The 19,670-nt window shown below is 41.6% G+C and overlaps 1 protein-coding gene across 2 annotated transcripts; it reads right to left on the reverse strand.

Annotated features, from left to right (window-relative positions):
• Nucleotides 1-297: 297 nt before the first annotated feature.
• On the reverse strand, nucleotides 298-19,570 carry LOC115138297 (heterogeneous nuclear ribonucleoprotein R-like). Of its 2 annotated transcripts, XM_029675003.2 has the most exons (13): nucleotides 19,247-19,570; nucleotides 12,907-13,064; nucleotides 12,191-12,309; nucleotides 11,980-12,087; nucleotides 11,744-11,857; nucleotides 11,294-11,473; nucleotides 10,960-11,095; nucleotides 8,778-8,983; nucleotides 8,453-8,602; nucleotides 8,221-8,342; nucleotides 4,955-5,496; nucleotides 3,048-3,124; nucleotides 298-1,193 (listed from the first exon to the last, which is right to left on the reverse strand). In XM_029675003.2, the coding sequence occupies exons 1-12, from the start codon at nucleotides 19,477-19,479 to the stop codon at nucleotides 3,093-3,095; spliced, it is 2,100 nt and encodes a 699-aa protein (XP_029530863.2). In that variant the 5' UTR covers nucleotides 19,480-19,570; the 3' UTR covers nucleotides 298-1,193; nucleotides 3,048-3,092. The 2 variants fall into 2 exon arrangements, with proteins under 2 accessions (XP_029530863.2, XP_029530862.2); XM_029675002.2 differs by lacking the exons at nucleotides 298-1,193; nucleotides 3,048-3,124 and having other exon boundaries at nucleotides 3,142-5,496.
• Nucleotides 19,571-19,670: the final 100 nt, after the last annotated feature.

The raw sequence follows: 19,670 nt of genomic DNA on the forward strand, positions 1-19,670 counted from the left end.
ATTTGCTGTACTTTTTGCTGCATTTGTTGATAACGAAATCTTAAATAGTCTGGATCCATTACTAACATAAGAATATTCCTGGAAAATGTGGGTTAGGTGCAACATAAGGGTTTAAATGAGAGGACTAACTGATGTTCAGGGTTTTTTTTTAGCTCTCCTAGCTGTGCTGTTGAGGAACTAGGCCAAGCACACTTGTAGTTGTTTTGTTTGGAAGACAACCCAGCAATCACACAATTACTGTTGTTGTTTACGCAACCCAAAAACAGCCCATTATAAATTGCAATCCGGGTCAGGTGGTCTTGTTAAATGCTTGTTTTATTGCCAACATGACTAGCTAAGTTATAAAATATGATCTTACAGTGTTAGGCTTTCACAAAGCAATTCAGAGAAACAAATTGTAATTTTGGTGCACATAGAAAGGAGTCATGAGGTGCATTCAGGCGAGATTTTCTTCACAATAGACAAACATAGGCTCCGTCTGTTCAGAACAACCCAGGGTATGACACTATGTCATCTTGTAACTGTACAAACAGTCATCATACATTTTGACACTGTATATGACATGAGTTTTATATGGAAGTGCACATTTGGACTTACAGGTATTTGGCTTGCTTGTATGACATCAAAGCAGTATTTATTATAATCCTCAATGTCTCATCTTTCAAAATACATTGTGGAGTCCTCTTAAGTTGCAGCCTTTCCCTCTCTCAGACAACAAAACAATTACAAAAGTTGCCCAATTAGCGGGAGAGATGGGGGCAACGTCTTGTCGCATGCGGTGCTCAAGCTCAGAAAGGCTGTCAGTCAAAACCAACACAGCGCTGTGAAGTGCAGAGCCTGTGCTCTGACGTCATTTATAGCATATTACTGTACAGCCACTGCGTTCCAATTTAAGCCCTTATCAGTGCCCAAAACTGCCATTTTCAACCCGTATACGTGTAAAGGGTTAAGGGATACTTTTCTCTCTTACCTCACCCAGAAACTGACTTCTGCTTTCAGGATCTTAATCCCCACAGGGATTTGGTGAAACCTGAATAATGGGAAGTGTAAGAAAAACAGTGAAAGAGAACGGTTTAGGAAGAAAACGTCCTAAACTTACCCCCATAGTCCTCACAGCTGCCTCTGACTGCGAGCCCCACCTAGCAAGTCCACATCGTGACAAGACTGGGTCGGGGCCACCTCTGACACGCACCCTGATAGATAAGCCAGGTGACAAAAACAAGGAGTTAAAATATGATACGGAAGTACTTGCATCACTCTTTCTGGAAGTCATCTGAAATTAATCAGATTATTTTGTTGATTCCTTTCCTGTTCTTTTTAAACCACAGGCTAGAGATTCAAAACAGTTTTGGTCGTGAATTTGTAAAGTTGGGTGTGGTGCTTTGGCACTGTTTGGTTGTTGAATCATTTGTAGCATGGTAATAATCAATTGTATTTAACTTCTGGTTCAGTGGTGATTTGGTTCTAATTGCAAAATCTCATTGCAAACTGAGTATAAAACACTTTCTGTACATGTTGTTAACCAACGTTTTTCAAATGATTTCAAGCGTCTTGATAAAGATGAGCAAAAAATACTATATAAAATGTATAATACTATACTCAAACAATGTGGGAAAATATATTATTTCCATGACGAAGGACACCAAGGATCTAGAAGGATTCTGTATAAAAAAATATATATAATTTCCCAATTTATTTGCATTCATTGTAGTATTTGAATTATTTTATACAGTAATTTTTGCTCATCTTTATCAAGGGTGTCAGTATTTAGGACCGCACTGTATAAAACATTTCCTTTTCGTACAAAGCAATATTAATAATGGAAACAAAATATTGTATTATCATATGTCTCTCTGGTAAAAGTCGACCATCAACTGTACTAAGAGAAAAAACTCACACCAGATGCCATTGTATCGAAAATACTAACACATCAAATATCACTAACCTCCAGTAAAATAATAAACACTTGACAAGCAGTCCTATTGTAAACAAAATGTATTTAGCCTATAATACAATAGTAGCAAGCTAACGGCTATATTCTGTCCATCTAATAGTCTGTCAGAAGACATATCTGATCAGCAAAGTAATGTCTGAGGGTTTATACCCTCTGATCTGATCGCCAGTTTAGCAGTGAACAGTGCCAAAGCACCAACTGACTGAAGGGGTTGTTGGTTCAACTCCAAGGCATAGAATTTCTGTGCCCTTAAACAAATTAGGTTTGGCAAATTTGAAATTGATGTATATCTGAATACACCCTAGATAGGGTGCCAGAGTAGAAACAATGATCAGAGATCATGAAGTCCATCTGTACTTCCAAAGATCCATTATGAGGCAACAGGATCCAATCAGTCTGTACAAACAGATTAGCCAATCGTGTGGTCCTTCCATGAGAAGTTCAGCAGACATAATATTCCAATTGCATTAGTCCTCGAGATTCAAAATGGTGAGCAGAAAAACATTTATCACAATCTTCAGAGGATCACTGGTTTTCCAAATTTAGACATGAGCATTTGGGACATGTAGCCATGATAGGTCTATAAAACAGGATTGTCCTGAGTGCAGGCTAGTCTTTTTCGTCTGCCCTCTTATAATTCTTATTCAGGATGGCAGTGAACTTTTGACTTTAAACAACAGGTGACACCTAGTATAATATGCATCATCTGTACCCATCTTTGGTCTCTGGCAAGGTAGTCTAATATCTGTTTAAGGCAGTGCTAGTTTTGGGAAGCTTTGTGACTGAAGTCCTTATAAGAAGAAAGCGCTATTCTCCATGTTTTACTCAGTAAACACACCACGGCATTATCTTTGTTCACACGTGTACCTCTTAGTATTGAGCTGAAATTCCCATTCATGTTACCAGAATTTGTTTTTACTGGAGGTGTTTACTAGAAAACGAATTGTAATTTTTAACATAAATTAAAATCAGACACTAGCTGATGTAATCAAAGTGGTGTATTATTTTACTGAGCAAAACAAGTGATGTGGGCTGAGGCCCCTCAGCAGAGGGGTAGCGCCAGTTTAGCAGTGAAGAGGTAAACCAGGCTCACCCTTCTTTGGGGAAGAACACAGCAGAGAATAGATGTGTTCCACACTCACTCAACCGCTGCCGTTCTCGCGTCTTCACCTGGGGTAATTCGGAATAAAAGGAGAAACTTAAACAAAACACAAAATAAAACTTAAGTTGTAATAAAATGGGAGAGTAGCTAAATAAGAAATCAAAACGATAAAAAAAATGTAAGAAAAAGATGCTGTACTATTTATATTGCCAGGTAATAGATGGACCAGGAAAGAGCACATTAGCGTGAACTGCCAGGTGTTTGGTGTAAATGCGTTGGTCACTCAACTTACACTTTTTGGTGTAAAGATGCCCAAAACAGAATAGCACAACATCAGTGAAATAACTACTTGATCTCAATACATGTAGTTGTACTGTGTCTTTCATTAAAAAAATTCAATCTCACATTCGAGGCCAAACATGGAGATAAAAAATTGGTCTGATCAAAATATTCCACGACTGAATTTGAAATAGCTGATAATTCATTGTAGTATGGTTGAGTTTTATTGAAAGGTAACAATAACATTTTTATAAATACAAACACAACAAAGAACAAATTGTCTTGGCGATTAAGTTTTTGCCAGACCCATTATCTAAAAGGGGAAATTTGAGAGAAAATAGTTGAAGTTGTAGTAACACATTTAGAAAAACATAGTTTGTCTACTTCTACAAATGCTAAACATACAACTTTAACGCAACTGTTACGGTACATGAAAAAGTCTAATTTTCCTTTTTTTTACCCACCTCTGCAACAGCTCTCACTTTAAAGCCTTGTACAAGCAATGTCCTATGTCTACCTATCAGAGGTAGGGGAGGAAAATGTCCAATAAGGAGGGGATTCTGGGAAGGGGTTGGTCGCCAGTCACTGAATAGTTCTCATGATTGCAAATGCTTTCTCAAATAATTGTTATTTTTTTAAATGATTGTCCACTTTTTCCTATAAATGCCAACTTAAAAAATATATAAATTATAATTTACTTTAAAAAAATAATAGGCTTGCTTTTTAAGCCCAAAATGTCCCAAGTAGCCACAAGAAAAGCAAAAAAGGATTAGAACAAATTAAGCAAATTATTTGATATGTACAATTGGTTGCTCCATATTGGTTACTGTAGTGAAACCAATCTATATTTCAAAAAGGGTAATGTTAAGCCAATTTAAACATGTATTTTTTGTTACTATTTCCTTAGAATGTGAAGGTTGATATATACACACAGTAGAGCTGGGACGATAAACGGAAAATTATCGACACCGTCCACTTATCGTGGACATTTTGCTGCTATAGTTGATTATGATATACGTTTGCTAATATGGGTTACTGTTAATGGGAAAATTGATAGGTATATCATTCAAAGTAGTAGTAGCAGTTTTAAGGGTAATATCGAAACATGTGGTGCACATTAAAGGCCCAGTGCAGTCTAAAAATGGGATTATAAATTATGATAATGCCATTTTAGTGTAAGAGCTGTTTGAAAAGTAAAATGTTTTGGCCTGCCTGTAAATTGGTTAATAGACCAATAAAAAGTTTTAAATCTCTCTGCCAATAACAGCCACTCCCATACAGTCCTAGCAAAATCCTTGCTTGAAAATTGCTTTGAAGAAGCTATTTTTGTTTTCAATTAAAATGGTCAAAAAGAAACAATCACAGTATAGTACTTAATTGTTACCCAGAAATGATTTGATATTGAGATAAAAACGTCTGCATTGGACCTTTAAAGTTAAACATATCGTTCAATTTAGTTATCGTGATAATTCGGTCAATTTATCGTGATATGGATTTTTGTCCATATCGCCCAGCTCTAACATACAGGCAATCAAAAGTTCATTTTTTTATCTACTTCCATTGTTGCCAATAAGAATCTTGGTAAAACTCCTGGTTGTCATTATTGTAACCATAGTTACCAGAATAGTCGCCACCTTGTTGCAGGGGTTGCTGGGCAATGGGTTGGGAGCCCCAGTTCTGGTTGTTGGTCTGCCGGCGCTTGGAGTCTGGTTGGTTGTAACCGTCAGCCTTCCTCTTCCCGCCCACGTTGCCCCTGCGGTTCCCCCTGGCCCCTCTGATGCCGCGGCCCCTCTGCAGCTGGGGCGGGCCTCCCCGGCCCCCACGGCTCCCCCTCGGTACGCCCATAGGAGCCCCCCTTTGGACGTAGCCACCTCTGCCACGAGGGTGTGGTGGTCCTCGGCCTCTGGCAGGGAGGGGGGCACCTCGATTCACCCTGCCCCTTCCTCTCGGCACGTAGACGTCATCGTAACCACCGTAGTAAGGGTCGTCGTAGCCACCTCTGTAGTCATGGTAGTCGTAACCACCGCTGTAGTAATCATCGTAGTAATCCTCATAACCGTAGTAGTCCGGTGGGTATGAATATCCACCTCTCCCGCCTCTCCCCCTGCCACGCATTTGAGGTGGCATGCGTGGAGCAGGATAGTAGTAGTAATCATCATACCTGTGACAACCAAGCAAGAGAGGCAACATGACAGGTTTTTTTGTGCAGACAGGAATATAGAGTTGCACCCCCGTTTTCCCACAGAACAGCCTCAATTTGTCAGGGCATGGACTCTGCAAGGTGTTGAAAGCATTTCACAGGGATGCTGGCCCATGTTGACTCCAATGCTTCCCACAGTTGTGTCATGTTGGCTTGGGTGGTCGACCATTCTTACATTTACATTTAAGTCATTTAGCAGACGCTCTTATCCAGAGCGACTTACAAATTGGTGCATTCACCTTATGACATTCTTGATACACACGGGAAACTGTTGCGCGTGAAAACCCTAGCAGCGTTGCAGTTCTTGACATACTCAAACCGGTGCGCATCGCACCTACTACCATACCCCATTCAAAGGCTCTTAAATATTTTGCCTTGCCCATTCACCCTCTGAAATGGCCCACATACACAATCCATGTTTCAATTGTCTCAAGGCTTAAAAATCCTTCTTTAACTTATCTCCTCCCATTCATCTATACTGTTGATTTAACAAATGACATCAATTAGGGATCATAGCTTTCACATGGAGTTACCTGGTCAGTCTATGTAATGGAAAGAGGTGGTGTTCCTAATGTTTCGTACACTCAAGTGTGAATACTTCAGAAAATGTTCATACCCCTTGACTTTGTCCACATTTTGTTGTTACAGCATGAATTTAAAATAGATTAATTTGAGATTTGTCGTCACTGATCTACACACAATACCCCATAATGTCAAAGTGGAATTATTAAAAATGAATAAATAATTAAATGTCTTGAGTCAATAAGTATTCAATCCCTTTTTTATTGTAAGCCTAAATAAGTTAAGGAGTAAAATGTTGCTTCACAAGTCACATAATAAGTTGCATGGAATGGACACTGTGTGCAATAATAGTGTTTAACATGATTTTTGAATAACTACCTCATCTCTGTACCCCACACATACAATTATCTGTAAGGTCCATCAGTCAATCAGTGAATTTCATACAACGATTCAACCACAAAGCCCAGGGAGGTTTTCCAATGCCTCGCAAAGAAGGGATCCTTTTGGTAGATGGGTAAAAATTCAAAAGCAGACATTGAATATCCCTTTGAGCATGGTGAAGTTATTCATTACAATTTGGATGGTGTATCAATACACCAAGTCACCACAAAGATACAGGTGTCCTCCCTAACTCAGATGCTTAAGAGTAAAGAAACCGCTCAGGGATTTCACCATGAGGCCAGTGGTGACTTTGCAACAGTTGCAGAGTTAAATGGCTGTGATAAGAGAAAACTGAGGATGGACCAACAACATGGTAGTTACTCCACAATACTAACCTAATTGACAGAACGGAAAGAAGGAAGCTTGTACAGAATATAAATATTCCAAAACATGCATCCTGTTTGCAACAAGGCACTAAAGTAATACTGAAATAAATGGGTCGATTCACTTTTTGTCCTCAACGCAAAGCATTATGATTGGGTCAAACTTCATACATTTACATTTAAGTCATTTAGCAGACGCTCTTATCCAGAGCGACTTACAAATTGGTGCATTCAATACATTACTGTGTACCAATCTCCATACTTTCAAGCATTGTGGTGGATGCATTATGTCATGGGTGTGCTTGTAATCGTTAAGGACGGGTGAGTTTTTCCAGGATAAAAAAAGAAATTGAATGAAGCTAAGCACAGGCAAAATCCTAGAGGAAAACTTGGTTCAGTCTGCTTTCCACCAGACACTGGGAGATTAATTCACCTTTCAGCAGGACAATAATCTAAAACACAAGGCCAAATCTACACTGACAGTGAATGTTCCATAGTGGCTGAAGAACAGTTTCATAAATGGTTTGAAGTCGGATACAAATCTGATTCCTGGCCATGTGACTTGTGTTTGAATGGTCAAATCTGATTTATTTGCCCCCAAGTGGCTTTTAGACTGTTATTCGGCATATATTTTTGCTTGCTAGCTACTCTGTTGATAGTTTGATATGAACATGAGGTAGCTAACTAGCTTGTTAATTGTTTACAAACAAATTAGTGCATGCGCTAGAGAGCTAAATAGCTACCTAGCTATCTAGTTGAATGCTGTGGCTAGCCAAAAAGGACTTGCTTGGATCAAGTTGGATGATGTTATCCTTTGAGGCTTTAAGTGTTCTTAACCTATGATTTTGAACATGCAAAGCAACTGGGAAATATTAATGGTAGGCATTGTTGTCAACTTTGCTTGCTACATAACTTCTGAGTGATAGGAAGCACAAGCACCACCACCAAAAAGCCTACACCACTGCACACACAGTGACTGATGTCTAAACACACACAAATCCGATTTGGTCATTTGCTGTTCGGGACAGTCAGTAATCCAAAAAGAATTTGAAAAACAAAACTGATTTGAGCATTAAGGCCTGCAGTGTGAACAGGGCTTTAGGGACTTACCCAGAAAGACTCACAGCTGTAATCTCTGCCAAAGGTGCTTTTACAAAGTATTGACTCAGGGGTATTTCTGTATTTCATTTTCAATAAAAACATGCTTTCCCTCTGCCGTTATGGGGTATTGTGTGTAGATGGGTGAGAAAATTGAATTCAGGCTATAACACAACAAAATGTGGAATAAGTGTGAATACTTTCTGAAGGCACTGCAAAACACAAAAACAGGTCATAAGACGGTCACACCAGCCACTCCAGGCAGACTGGGTGTCGCTAGGTGTGGTCGAACACTACTCACCCTGTGGTCCTGGATGGCTGTCTCTGGGCCTGCCGCTCTTTCCTCTTCTTGTCCGGAGGCTTTGCCAGAACAATCTCTATCTCCTCGCCTTCCAATTCTTTGCTGTTCATTTCTTGCATTGCCTAAACGGGGGTGGGTTTCCCCAAATGAATTTCACAGAGATTCTCCATAAGCACAAGGCAAACACACAGCATGCATACTCAAAGGAGGCGTAGAAGACGCCTGTACTCACCTTCACGGCAGCACCTCTGTCCTCAAAGTGCACAAAGGCATAATCTTTCAGCTTCTTGACCCGTTCCAACTTCCCAAACTGGGAGAAGGTTTTCTCCAGGAGTTCCTCTGTGACTGGTGTGGCCAGGTTCCTCACAAACAGCACTTTTACCTGGTGCAAGACCAAAAGAGAGCCTTTAGAAGTGGTTCTCTGACCAAGGATGACCATTTTATTTCTAAATGAAAGATATCTGCATATTTTCTCTACACCCTAGTATCTGTGATTTATCATTGCTTTGCTGTGTTCAGACACTAGACCCCAGAGGTGCAGGTCTTTAAGATCTCACCTTTGCCATAATCTCTGGATCCGGTTCGTCTACTGGGTCTGCCCACTCAACAGTAACAGGGTTCCCCCACACCTTCACCTTGCCGCTCATGAGGCGCCGACGGGCCTGGGCTGCAGACTTGTGGTCCTCGTATTCCAAGAAACAGAAGCCACGATTTTTCTTTTTGTCATCTGGCTGGTGGTAGAGTATCACCTCCATGAGGCTCTCTGGTGGAAGCAAACAGAAGTGCATGGTCAAAAAATTCCTAGACAAGCTTCCATTACACTGATGGTATAATATGATTGACTAGGATATGTCGTCACTGGGTGGTTGTCAAGTGTGTCTCCGGTAAGTTTCATGATTAATGAAATCCTTTAGGGTGAATATCAGAACACACAGGGCTGTACCAAACGGTACAGTACGGCGGCAGGTAGCCTAGCAGTTAATTAAAAGCGTTGAGACAATAACCAAAAGGTTGCTGGTTCGAATCCCCAAGCTAAATAAAGCATATGCCGATGTGCACTTGAGCAAGGCACTTAGCCCTAATTGATCAAGGGTACGCACCCACCTAATTATAATTGTGCATTATTACAATATAAAAGACAGAGAAAGAATGGCAGGTCTTTATGTCTAGGTGGAGTATGCAGGTATTAAAGCATGAATACCGAATCACTGATCTTCTCAGATAGCTTAATAACTTGTTGAAAATCTCCATCTACAGTAAAGTATTCCTACCACTTGACTTACTCCACATTTTGTTGTGTTACAGCCTGAATTCAAAATGGATTATATATATTTTTACTCATCCATCTACACACAATACCCCATAACGAAAATGTATTTAAAATTAAATACAGAAATATCTAATTTACATAAGTATTCACACCCCTTAGTCAATACTTTATAGAAGCACCTTTGGCAGCGATTACAGCTGTGAGTTTTGCAAGTCTCTAAGAGCTTTGCACACCTGGATTGTGCAATATTTGCACATTATTATTTTCAAAATTCTTTAAGCTCTGTCAAGTTGCTTGTAACTCGGCCACTCAGGAACCTTCACTGTCTTGGCAAGCAAGTCCAGTATAGATTTGATGTTTTAGGTTATTGTCTTGCTGAAAGGTGAATTAATCTCCCAGTGTCTGGTGGAAAGTAGATTGAACCAGGTTTTCTTCTAGGATTTTGCCTGTGCTTAGTTCCATTCTGTTTTGTTTTTATCCTGAAACCGATTACAAGTATACCCATTACATGATGCAGCCACCACTATGCTTGAAAATGTGGAGAGTGGTACTCAGTAATGTGTTGCATTTGCTGCAAACACACCACTTTTTTCAGTATTACTTTAGTGCCTTGTTGCAAACAGGATGCATGTTTTGGAATATTTGTATTCTGTACAGGCTTCCTTTTCACTCTGCCAATTAGGTTAGGATTGTGGAGTAACTACAATGTTGTTGAACCATCAGTTGTCTATCACAGCCATTAAACTCTGCAACTGTTTTAAAGTCACCATTGGCCTCATGGTGAAATCCCTGAGCTGTTTCCTTCCTCTCCAGCATCTGAGTTAGGGAGGACGCCTGTATCTTTGTAGTGACTGGGTGTATTGATACACCATCCAAAGTGTAATGAATACCTTTACCATGCTCAAAGGGATATTCAATGTCTGCTTTTTTATTTTTACCCATCTACCAAAAGGATCCCTTCTTGGCGAGGCATTGGAAAACCTCCCTGGTCTTTGTGGTTGAATCTTTGCATGAAATTCACTGATTGACTGAGGGACTTTACAGATAATTGTGTGTGGGGTACAGAGATGAGGAAGTCATTCAAAAATCATGTTACACACTATTATTGCACATTGAGTGAGTCCATGCAACTTATGTGACAGATTTTTCTCCTGAACTTATTTAGGATTGCTGTAAAACTGGGGTTCAATACTTATTGACTCAAGCCATTTCAGCTTTTCTTTTTTAATTAATGTGGAAAAATGTTGACATTATGGGGTAATGTGTGTAGGCCAGTGACTAAAATCTCAAATTAATCCATTTTAAATTCAGCTGTAAGACTACAAAATGTGGAAAAAGTAAAGGGGTGTGATTACTTGCTGAAGGCAATTTCCTTTGACTTGTCAGCCGATATTCCAAATATAAATCATTATTTAGATTTATTAAGGGGAACAAAAAAAATAGAAAAATGATACTAATCTTTCTCTAACCTGTGACTTTGCTGAAATCTTCCAATATGCTTTCTCTTGTCTTGTTCTTTGGAATTGACCCAACAAACAGACGATTGTTTGCGACAGAGATGCAGACACCCAGGTATTTACCTGACCGGATTTCATAATTATCACACTAAAACAAAAAGATAAACAAAACGTGTTCTCAAAATGTAGCCCCACACAGGTAAGTCACATTTACACTTCCCAGATAACTCTGGTATGATGAGACAAAGTGATCCACCTATCTACAAGGTGCTAGGATAGCAAAGCAAATACTGTTTATTACCAAGTCATGCTCTTTATGTCTGGTGATTAAAAGCGGAAATCTTACAAGCTTGACGGCCTCTAGGGCAGCATCTTTATTGCAGAAGGTGATGAAGGCATATCCTCTGTTCTGACCCGAGAGAAGGGGGTCCATCATCAGACGCAGATCCCAAATAGGACCGGCTTTCTCAAACAGAGGGACCAGCTCATCCTCATACAGGTCCCTGGGGATCTTGCCGACAAATACCTGCATTGATAAGATAAAAATGTCAAATTATAGACATACTGTGTAACTTTGATTGTATTTGACTTGGATAAGATGGTGCTCCCTAGAAATCTAAGAGGTTTGTTTGTGAAAAGGCATATTAGATGTTTAACAGTCTTTCACCAAAATTCATTTCCATTAGGTTACAAAGATTTTTTTTTACAACAGCCGATAATTGAGAGGACATCGTCCTAACAGCCAATACATGAGATGGCTATGTCTTTCACAACCAGTAAAGTTTGTGCTTCTTGCCTCTGTTCCGATTCCAGGCTGGGCCCTTGAGTACACCTCGTCAGGTGGAGGCCCCCCATACTTCCTCTGTCCTGTGGTGACATCCAAAGTGTAACCTGTTCTTTCCAGAAGAGCCTAGACAGCATCAACAACACATACATTCATTCATTCATTCAGAGACCTACATGACATATTTCCATCCATGTTAAAACAAAGGTACTGCACTTAACGGAAAAAATAAGAAAGCATTTGTTCACCTTTATCTTAGTCTCATCAGGTCCCTTTGTGGATTCTTGAACTTTACTTCCTTGCTTTTCTCGCTGTCTGTATGTCTTCATCACGCCACAGAGAAACGCACTTTTGTTCTGAGAAAGAGAGCGCCAATAGATTAAGTGTAAATAACTATTTTATTTTTTTAGCTTCTTTGTGTAACTACTTTTGAGGGACAGTGTGGACAAGACCGCTCACCTGCACATGTGACAGGTCACTCTCCTTGAACTGCAGTAACACTGACAAGGCTCCCTCCTCATTGAACTCCCTGAGGGCGTCAATGGCTCTCTCGTCCAGGTCAGTGTAAGCCACCAGTCCTAGAATGCACAGACAACACACACACACTGGGTGGCAGGTAGCCTAGCGCTGGGCCAGTAACCGATAGGTCGATGGTTTGAATCACCGAGACGGTGAAAAAACTGCCGAGGTGCCCTTGAGCAAGGCACCCTAATTGCTCTAGTCTCCATTATTAATGGCTGATACCGTTGGAGAGTGGGGTCACAGCCAGGTGTCTCAGGGTGTGGGATATGCAAAAAACAAAAGCCTAATTCACACATACAACACACACTTGTACATATGTGAAATAGCTACAAATGTAAAAACCCACCTAATATTTTATTATTATACACACAGACAGAGAGATTTATATTATACTTATAGGGTCACATTTGATAAGAGTCATATATTTATTGTGAGAGCCACTGAAACATGATGTCGCTCAGCATGTCACCATTGCACAGCTATGCACATACTGACCCCTTTACTCAAAGTGACTTAAATCATATGACCACTGACCAAGGTGGAATCCTTCGGTTGATAGTGTTCTTGAGCTTGCAGAAATATACATTATGAGGTCTTTGAAATATCATGAAATGCCATCAAGTAGTACTGTGAACAACCCCCCTTGCACTTACCAGTCTGAAATATCTTATCCAGGCTCTCCGCCACTTTCTGTGGAAGGCCTGCGTCTATGAGGGTCTGGTAGAGCTCTGTGTGTGTTACAGTTATGTCCATGGGCTCCTCGTCCTCTTTAACCAGAGCTGAACTGCCATTCACCTTAGCTGCCATTCTCCTAAGGGACAAATGATGGAAATCAAGAGATATCACTGCATCATGGCTGTGACTAGAAACCACATGAAGGAGTATACATGCCGCACATGAATTCACAAACAATATGCAAGACATAATACTATACTAGCTACTCTACAAACAGTCTAATAGTATTGTCTGGCCAATTATGGATATGAACATGTTAGATAAAGGGTCAAATGCAACTGTTCTGCATTAAAGTAGGCCTTACTAACAATTATTTGCCATTGCCACTTGACCTAGCTAATGTTCCCGTCGTACAATAGCCCAATAAACCTCCAGCAGAGAAAGAATGATCAGACCTAAATCAACAGAAATTCAGTGGATGCATATTTCAAATGGGAAAAATAGGAAGTTGAACTTGGTATATTAGATATCTACACTTCAAACAAAGCAGGAGTTAAATCAAATCAAATCAAATCTTATTTGTCACATACACATGGTTAGCAGATGTTAGTGCGAGTGTAGCGAAATGCTTGTGCTTCTAGTTCCGACAATGCAGTAATAACCAACAAGTAATCTAACTAACAATTCCAAAACTACTGTCTTATACACAGTGTAAGGGGATAAAGAATATGTACATAAGGATATATGAATGAGTGATGGTACAGGGCAGCATACAGTAGATGGTATCGAGTACAGTATATACATATGAGATGAGTATGTAGACAAAGTAAACAAAGTGGCATAGTTAAAGTGGCTAGTGATACATGTATTACATAAGGATGCAGTCGATGATATAGAGTACAGTATATACGTATGCATATGAGATGAATAATGTAGGGTAAGTAACATTATATAAGGTAGCATTGTTTAAAGTGGCTAGTGATATATTTACATCATTTCCCATCAATTCCCATTATTAAAGTGGCTGGAGTTGGGTCAGTGTCAATGTCAGTGTGTTGGCAGCAGCCACTCAATGTTAGTGGTGGCTGTTTAACAGTCTGATGGCCTTGAGATAGAAGCTGTTTTTCAGTCTCTCGGTCCCAGCTTTGATGCACCTGTACTGACCTCGCCTTCTGGATGATAGCGGGGTGAACAGGCAGTGGCTTGGGTGGTTGATGTCCTTGATGATCTTTATGGCCTTCCTGTAACATCGGGTGGTGTAGGTGTCCTGGAGGGCAGGTAGTTTGCCCCCGGTGATGCGTTGTGCAGACCTCACTACCTTCTGGAGAGCCTTAAGGTTGAGGGCGGAGCAGTTGCCGTACCAGGCGGTGGTACAGCCCGCCAGGATGCTCTCGATTGTGCATCTGTAGAAGTTTGTGAGTGCTTTTGGTGACAAGCCGAATTTCTTCAGCCTCCTGAGGTTGAAGAGGCGCTGCTGCGCCTTCTTCACGACGCTGTCTGTGTGAGTGGACCAATTCAGTTTGTCTGTGATGTGTATGCCGAGGAACTTAAAACTTGCTACCCTCTCCACTACTGTTCCATCGATGTGGATAGGGGGGTGTTCCCTCTGCTGTTTCCTGAAGTCCACAATCATCTCCTTAGTTTTGTTGACGTTGAGTGTGAGGTTATTTTCCTGAAACCACACTCCGAGGGCCCTCACCTCCTCCCTGTAGGCCGTCTCGTCGTTGTTGGTAATCAAGCCTACCACTGTTGTGTCGTCCGCAAACTTGATGATTGAGTTGGAGCGTGCGTGGCCACGCAGTCGTGGGTGAACAGGGAGTACAGGAGAGGGCTCAGAACGCACCCTTGTGGGGCCCCGTGTTGAGGATCAGCGGGGAGGAGATGTTGTTGCCTACCCTCACCACCTGGGGCGGCCCGTCAGGAAGTCCAGTACCCAGTTGCACAGGGCGGGGTCGAGACCCAGGGTCTCGAGCTTGATGACGAGCTTGGAGGGTACTATGGTGTTGAATGCCGAGCTGTAGTCGATGAACAGCATTCTCACATAGGTATTCCTCTTGTCCAGATGGGTTAGGGCAGTGTGCAGTGTGGTTGAGATTGCATCGTCTGTGGACCTATTTGGGCGGTAAGCAAATTGGAGTGGGTCTAGGGTGTCAGGTAGGGTGGAGGTGATATGGTCCTTGACTAGTCTCTCAAAGCACTTCATGATGACGGAAGTGAGTGCTACGGGGCGGTAGTCGTTTAGCTCAGTTACCTTAGCTTTCTTGGGAACAGGAACAATGGTGGCCCTCTTGAAGCATGTGGGAACAGCAGACTGGTATAGGGATTGATTGAATATGTCCGTAAACACACCGGCCAGCTGGTCTGCGCATGCTCTGAGGGCGCGGCTGGGGATGCCGTCTGGGCCTGCAGCCTTGCGAGGGTTAACACGTTTAAATGTCTTACTCACCTCGGCTGCAGTGAAGGAGAGACCGCATGTTTTCGTTGCAGGCCGTGTCAGTGGCACTGTTGTCCTCAAAGCGGGCAAAAAAGTTATTTAGTCTGCCTGGGAGCAAGACATCCTGGTCCGTGACTGGGCTGGGTTTCTTCTTGTAGTCCGTGATTGACTGTAGACCCTGCCACATGCCTCTTGTGTCTGAGCCGTTGAATTGAGATTCTACTTTGTCTCTGTACTGACGCTTAGCTTGTTTGATAGCCTTGCGGAGGGAATAGCTGCACTGTTTGTATTCGGTCATGTTACCAGACACCTTGCCCTGATTAAAAGCAGTGGTTCACGCTTTCAGTTTCACGCGAATGCTGCCATCAATCCACGGTTTCTGGTTAGGGAATGTTTTTATCGTTGCTATGGGAACGACATCTTCAACACACGTTCTAATGAACTCGCACACCGAATCAGCGTATTCGTCAATATTGTTATCTGACGCAATACGAAACATGTCCCAGTCCACGTGATGGAAGCAGTCTTGGAGTGTGGAGTCAGCTTGGTCTGACCAGCGTTGGACAGACCTCAGCGTGGGAGCCTCTTGTTTAAGTTTCTGTCTGTAGGCAGGGATCAACAAAATGGAGTCGTGGTCAGCTTTTCCGAAAGGGGGGCGGGGCAGGGCCTTGTATGCGTCGCGGAAGTTAGAGTAACAATGATCCAGGGTTTTACCACCCCTGGTTGCGCAATCGATATGCTGATAAAATTTAGGGAGTCTTGTTTTCAGATTAGCTTTGTTAAAATCCCCAGCTACAATGAATGCAGCCTCCGGATAAATGGTTTCCAGTTTGCAAAGAGTTAAATAAAGTTCGTTCAGAGCCATCGATGTGTCTGCTTGGGGGGATATATACGGCTGTGATTATAATCGAAGAGAATTCTCTTGGTAGATAATGCGGTCTACATTTGATTGTGAGGAATTCTAAATCAGGTGAACAGAAGGATTTGAGTTCCTGTATGTTTCCTTCATCACACCATGTCTCGTTAGTCATGAGGCATACGCCCCCGCCACTCTTCTTACCAGAAAGATGTTTGTTTCTGTCGGCGCGATGCGTGGAGAAACCCGTTGGCTGCACCGCTCCGGATAGCCTCTCTCCAGTGAGCCATGTTTCCGTGAAGCAGAGAACGTTACAGTCTCTGATGTCCCTCTGGAATGCTACCCTTGCTCGGATTTCATCAACCTTGTCATCAAGAGACTGGACATTGGCAAGAAGAATGCTAGGGAGTGGTGCACGATGTGCCCGTGTCCGGAGTCTGACCAGAAGACCGCTACGTTTCCCTCTTTTACGAAGTCGTTTTTTGGGGTCGCTGCCTGGAATCAATTCCGTTGGCCTGTTTGTAAGGCAGAACACAGGATCCGCATCGTGGAAAACATATTCTTGTGCCAGTTGCTAGGTTTCCATACAATTGATGACAGATTTTCATGTGAATATTCTAAAATCTGCATTTAAAAAATATGCACATTTTTCCACCAGGGGTACGTTTCCACCAAATGGACTTGTTGTGGATAAAAATTAGCACGTGATGAAGTAGTGCACACAAAATATGCTTTTTAGCTTAAGTTTTCATTACATTTACATTTAAGTCATTTAGCAGACGCTCTTATCCAGAGCGACTTACAAATTGGTGCATTCACCTTATGACATCCAGTGGAACAGTAGTGCATCTAATCATGCATCAAATACAAATCTAAAATGAAATGTGTTTCCACTGCATTGTTAACTCTACAGATAGTCGTCTCAAAAACTGTTGCGTTAAATAGCAAATGTGCCTAATCTGGTCTTGGCACCTGCGCTCTAGCCAACAGCAGTTACAGTGCGAGTAGGCTGTGCGGGTTGTCTAGTCTACTTAATGAGATTGTGATGGATAAGAGGGAGAATATTTTTATTTGTCAAACGACAGTCAAGCATAGATCATCATGTTACCAGAATAAGACCCTCAATATTTATTGGAAAGCAGCATCAACCTCATTACCGTGCACTTTCACCACCGTGTGAATCTCATAACTTATTTCATCTGAAGCCTAATATACTACATGGTTTCCAGAGTCGTAGTGGAATGACGACACCACACATCGCATGACTCCAAATTCACTTTCATATGATGGTTATTATATCAATATTTGCACATGAAGGCGTTTCCACGCGATTTCAGCATAATTATTTTTACTGACAAAAAAAGATCCCACCATGTCGAACGAACAAATTATCTGTCGGAGTTAATAAAATTACACCGGAACTTCCTGTTTCTGTCACAGCTATTATTGATTTTTTTATATATAAAGGTGGTGTGTCCAGTATGCAGGAAGTTAGAGGTAGTTTTGTGAGCCAATGCTAACTAGCGTTAGCGCAATGACTAAATGTCTTGGAGTATCAAGTTAGCAACTTCTTTCAAACTGCACGCAGACATAAAAATTGTATCCACAAATTAATCTGACTCTGGGAAAGTAGATAGGGCATTATTGCCAAAATCCCCAAGTACCCCTTTAACATTACCCACCTAGCTAATGTTAGCCACAACAAATAAAAAATGTATAACATGACCACCTGCTCGTCGAACATCTCATGGGTATTAATATGGAGTTTGTCCCCCCCTTTGCTGCTAAAACAGCCTCCACTCTTCTGGGAAGGCTTTCCACTAGATGTTGGAACAGTTTCTGCGGGCTCTTGCTTCCATTCAACAACAGCATTAGTGAGATGGAGCACTGATGTTGGGCGTTTAAGCCTAACTCGCAGTCAGCGTTGCAATTCACCCCAAAGGTGTTCGATGGGGTTGAGGTCAGGGCTCTATGCAGGCCAGTTAAGTTCTTCCACACCGACCTCGACAAACCATTTCAGTATGGACCTCGCTTTGTGCACTGTCATGCTGAAACAGCAAAGGAACTTAAACTGTTGCCACAAAATTGGAAGCACAAAACCGTCTAGAATGTCCTTTCACTGGAAATACAGGGCCTAGCCTAAAACCATGAAGTTTCCACTTCACAATAACACCACTTCCAGTTAACCAGGGCAGAAATTTGACGAACTGACTTGTTGGAAAGGAGGCATCCTATGACCGTACCACTTTGAAAGTCACCGAGTTCTTCAGTAAGGACATTCTGCCAGTGTTTGTCTACGGAGATTGCATGGCTGTGTGCTCGATTTTAATACACCTGTCAGCAACGGGTGTGGCGTCCACATACACTATATACAAAAGCATCATTCGAATCGTAATTCGTGACATGCGAAATGGATTATGGGATCTCCACAAATTAACATATCACACGAAATGTAACAATTGGAGCATCACGTATTCAATTTGTTTAGTCTACCTGAGTCCAGGTTGGGCTACTTTTTCACAAGCTATGCTGAAACACATTTTAATGTATGAAATGCTATTACAATAACATCCCAGTTAGTTTAAAAGTTAGGGAAGTTGCTAGCTCCTAGTCGTTCGCAATATCTTTTGCATGTGAGCGACACGTCTATTACTCGCTGGACTGCACGACGCATGTCTATCTGTATGTTATATATGGGAGTGGGACGCGGGTTGGTCTCGAGTCATGTTTTGGTTCGTACTGTATACAAATGCGACCGACCCACCCCGCAACTGAGAATTAAATTGACAATTCGCTTAAAATAATGGTCCTTTGCTATTAGATATAAGCTTTTTTTAAAAAGGTATGCCTAATATGCCACTTGATTGCGTTTTACCCCATTATTGTTCAACTCCTATCCAACGGGCCTGTAGCTGTCTTGCTAGCTAGTAGTACTGCTATAGCGTTGCCTAGCGAGCGTTAGTCGCATCAGTATTGCAATGGCCAATCCTTTCCTCTCCACAACACCAGAAAAACAGGAAGCACTTACCGATCCACAAAGCCTAGGAGAACTGAAAATGTCACAGTATAACAAATGTGGAGTGTTCCTAAGTGGGGTTCTTGTTTATTTTGGTTTGCACACTGGCGAATTGACAGCGAGGGCAATTGACGCGGCCTCCTCTCCAACCGCCAGTCGCGCGCACGTATTTGATAAGCGGGGTTTCCGACAGCACACACATGGCCATCCTGCTGAATGGAATTGATTGTTGTGCTAAATGTCATACGCAAAATTAGTCGGTCTTCTTGAAAAATGTACAATCTGGATGTTGCTCCAAATGCTTCTGTTGTGTTCAAACTTAACACTTCATCTCGTTGTAGAACTACATGTCATGATGAATTGCTCATTACTTTCCTTCACAACGAATGCCATGTCAACTTCATGCACCTCAAACATGGCAAGAAATCAAGCGAGT

The sequence above is a fragment of the Oncorhynchus nerka genome, linkage group LG12, assembly GCF_034236695.1.
Source record: "Oncorhynchus nerka isolate Pitt River linkage group LG12, Oner_Uvic_2.0, whole genome shotgun sequence".
NCBI lineage: Eukaryota > Metazoa > Chordata > Actinopteri > Salmoniformes > Salmonidae > Oncorhynchus > Oncorhynchus nerka.

Bases quoted from the DNA above. Each gene is read 5' to 3' on its own strand.
- LOC115138297 (XM_029675002.2), bottom strand. From the start codon at position 19,479: ATGACATTTAGCACAACAATCAATTCCATTCAGCAGGATGGCCATGTG. The intron at 8,603-8,777 runs GTGAGATCTTAA...GTCTTGCACCAG, and splicing joins ATCCAGAGATTATGGCAAAG to GTAAAAGTGCTGTTTGTGAG. The intron at 5,497-8,220 runs GTGAGTAGTGTT...TGGTTGTCACAG, and splicing joins CAGCCATCCAGGACCACAGG to GTATGATGATTACTACTACT.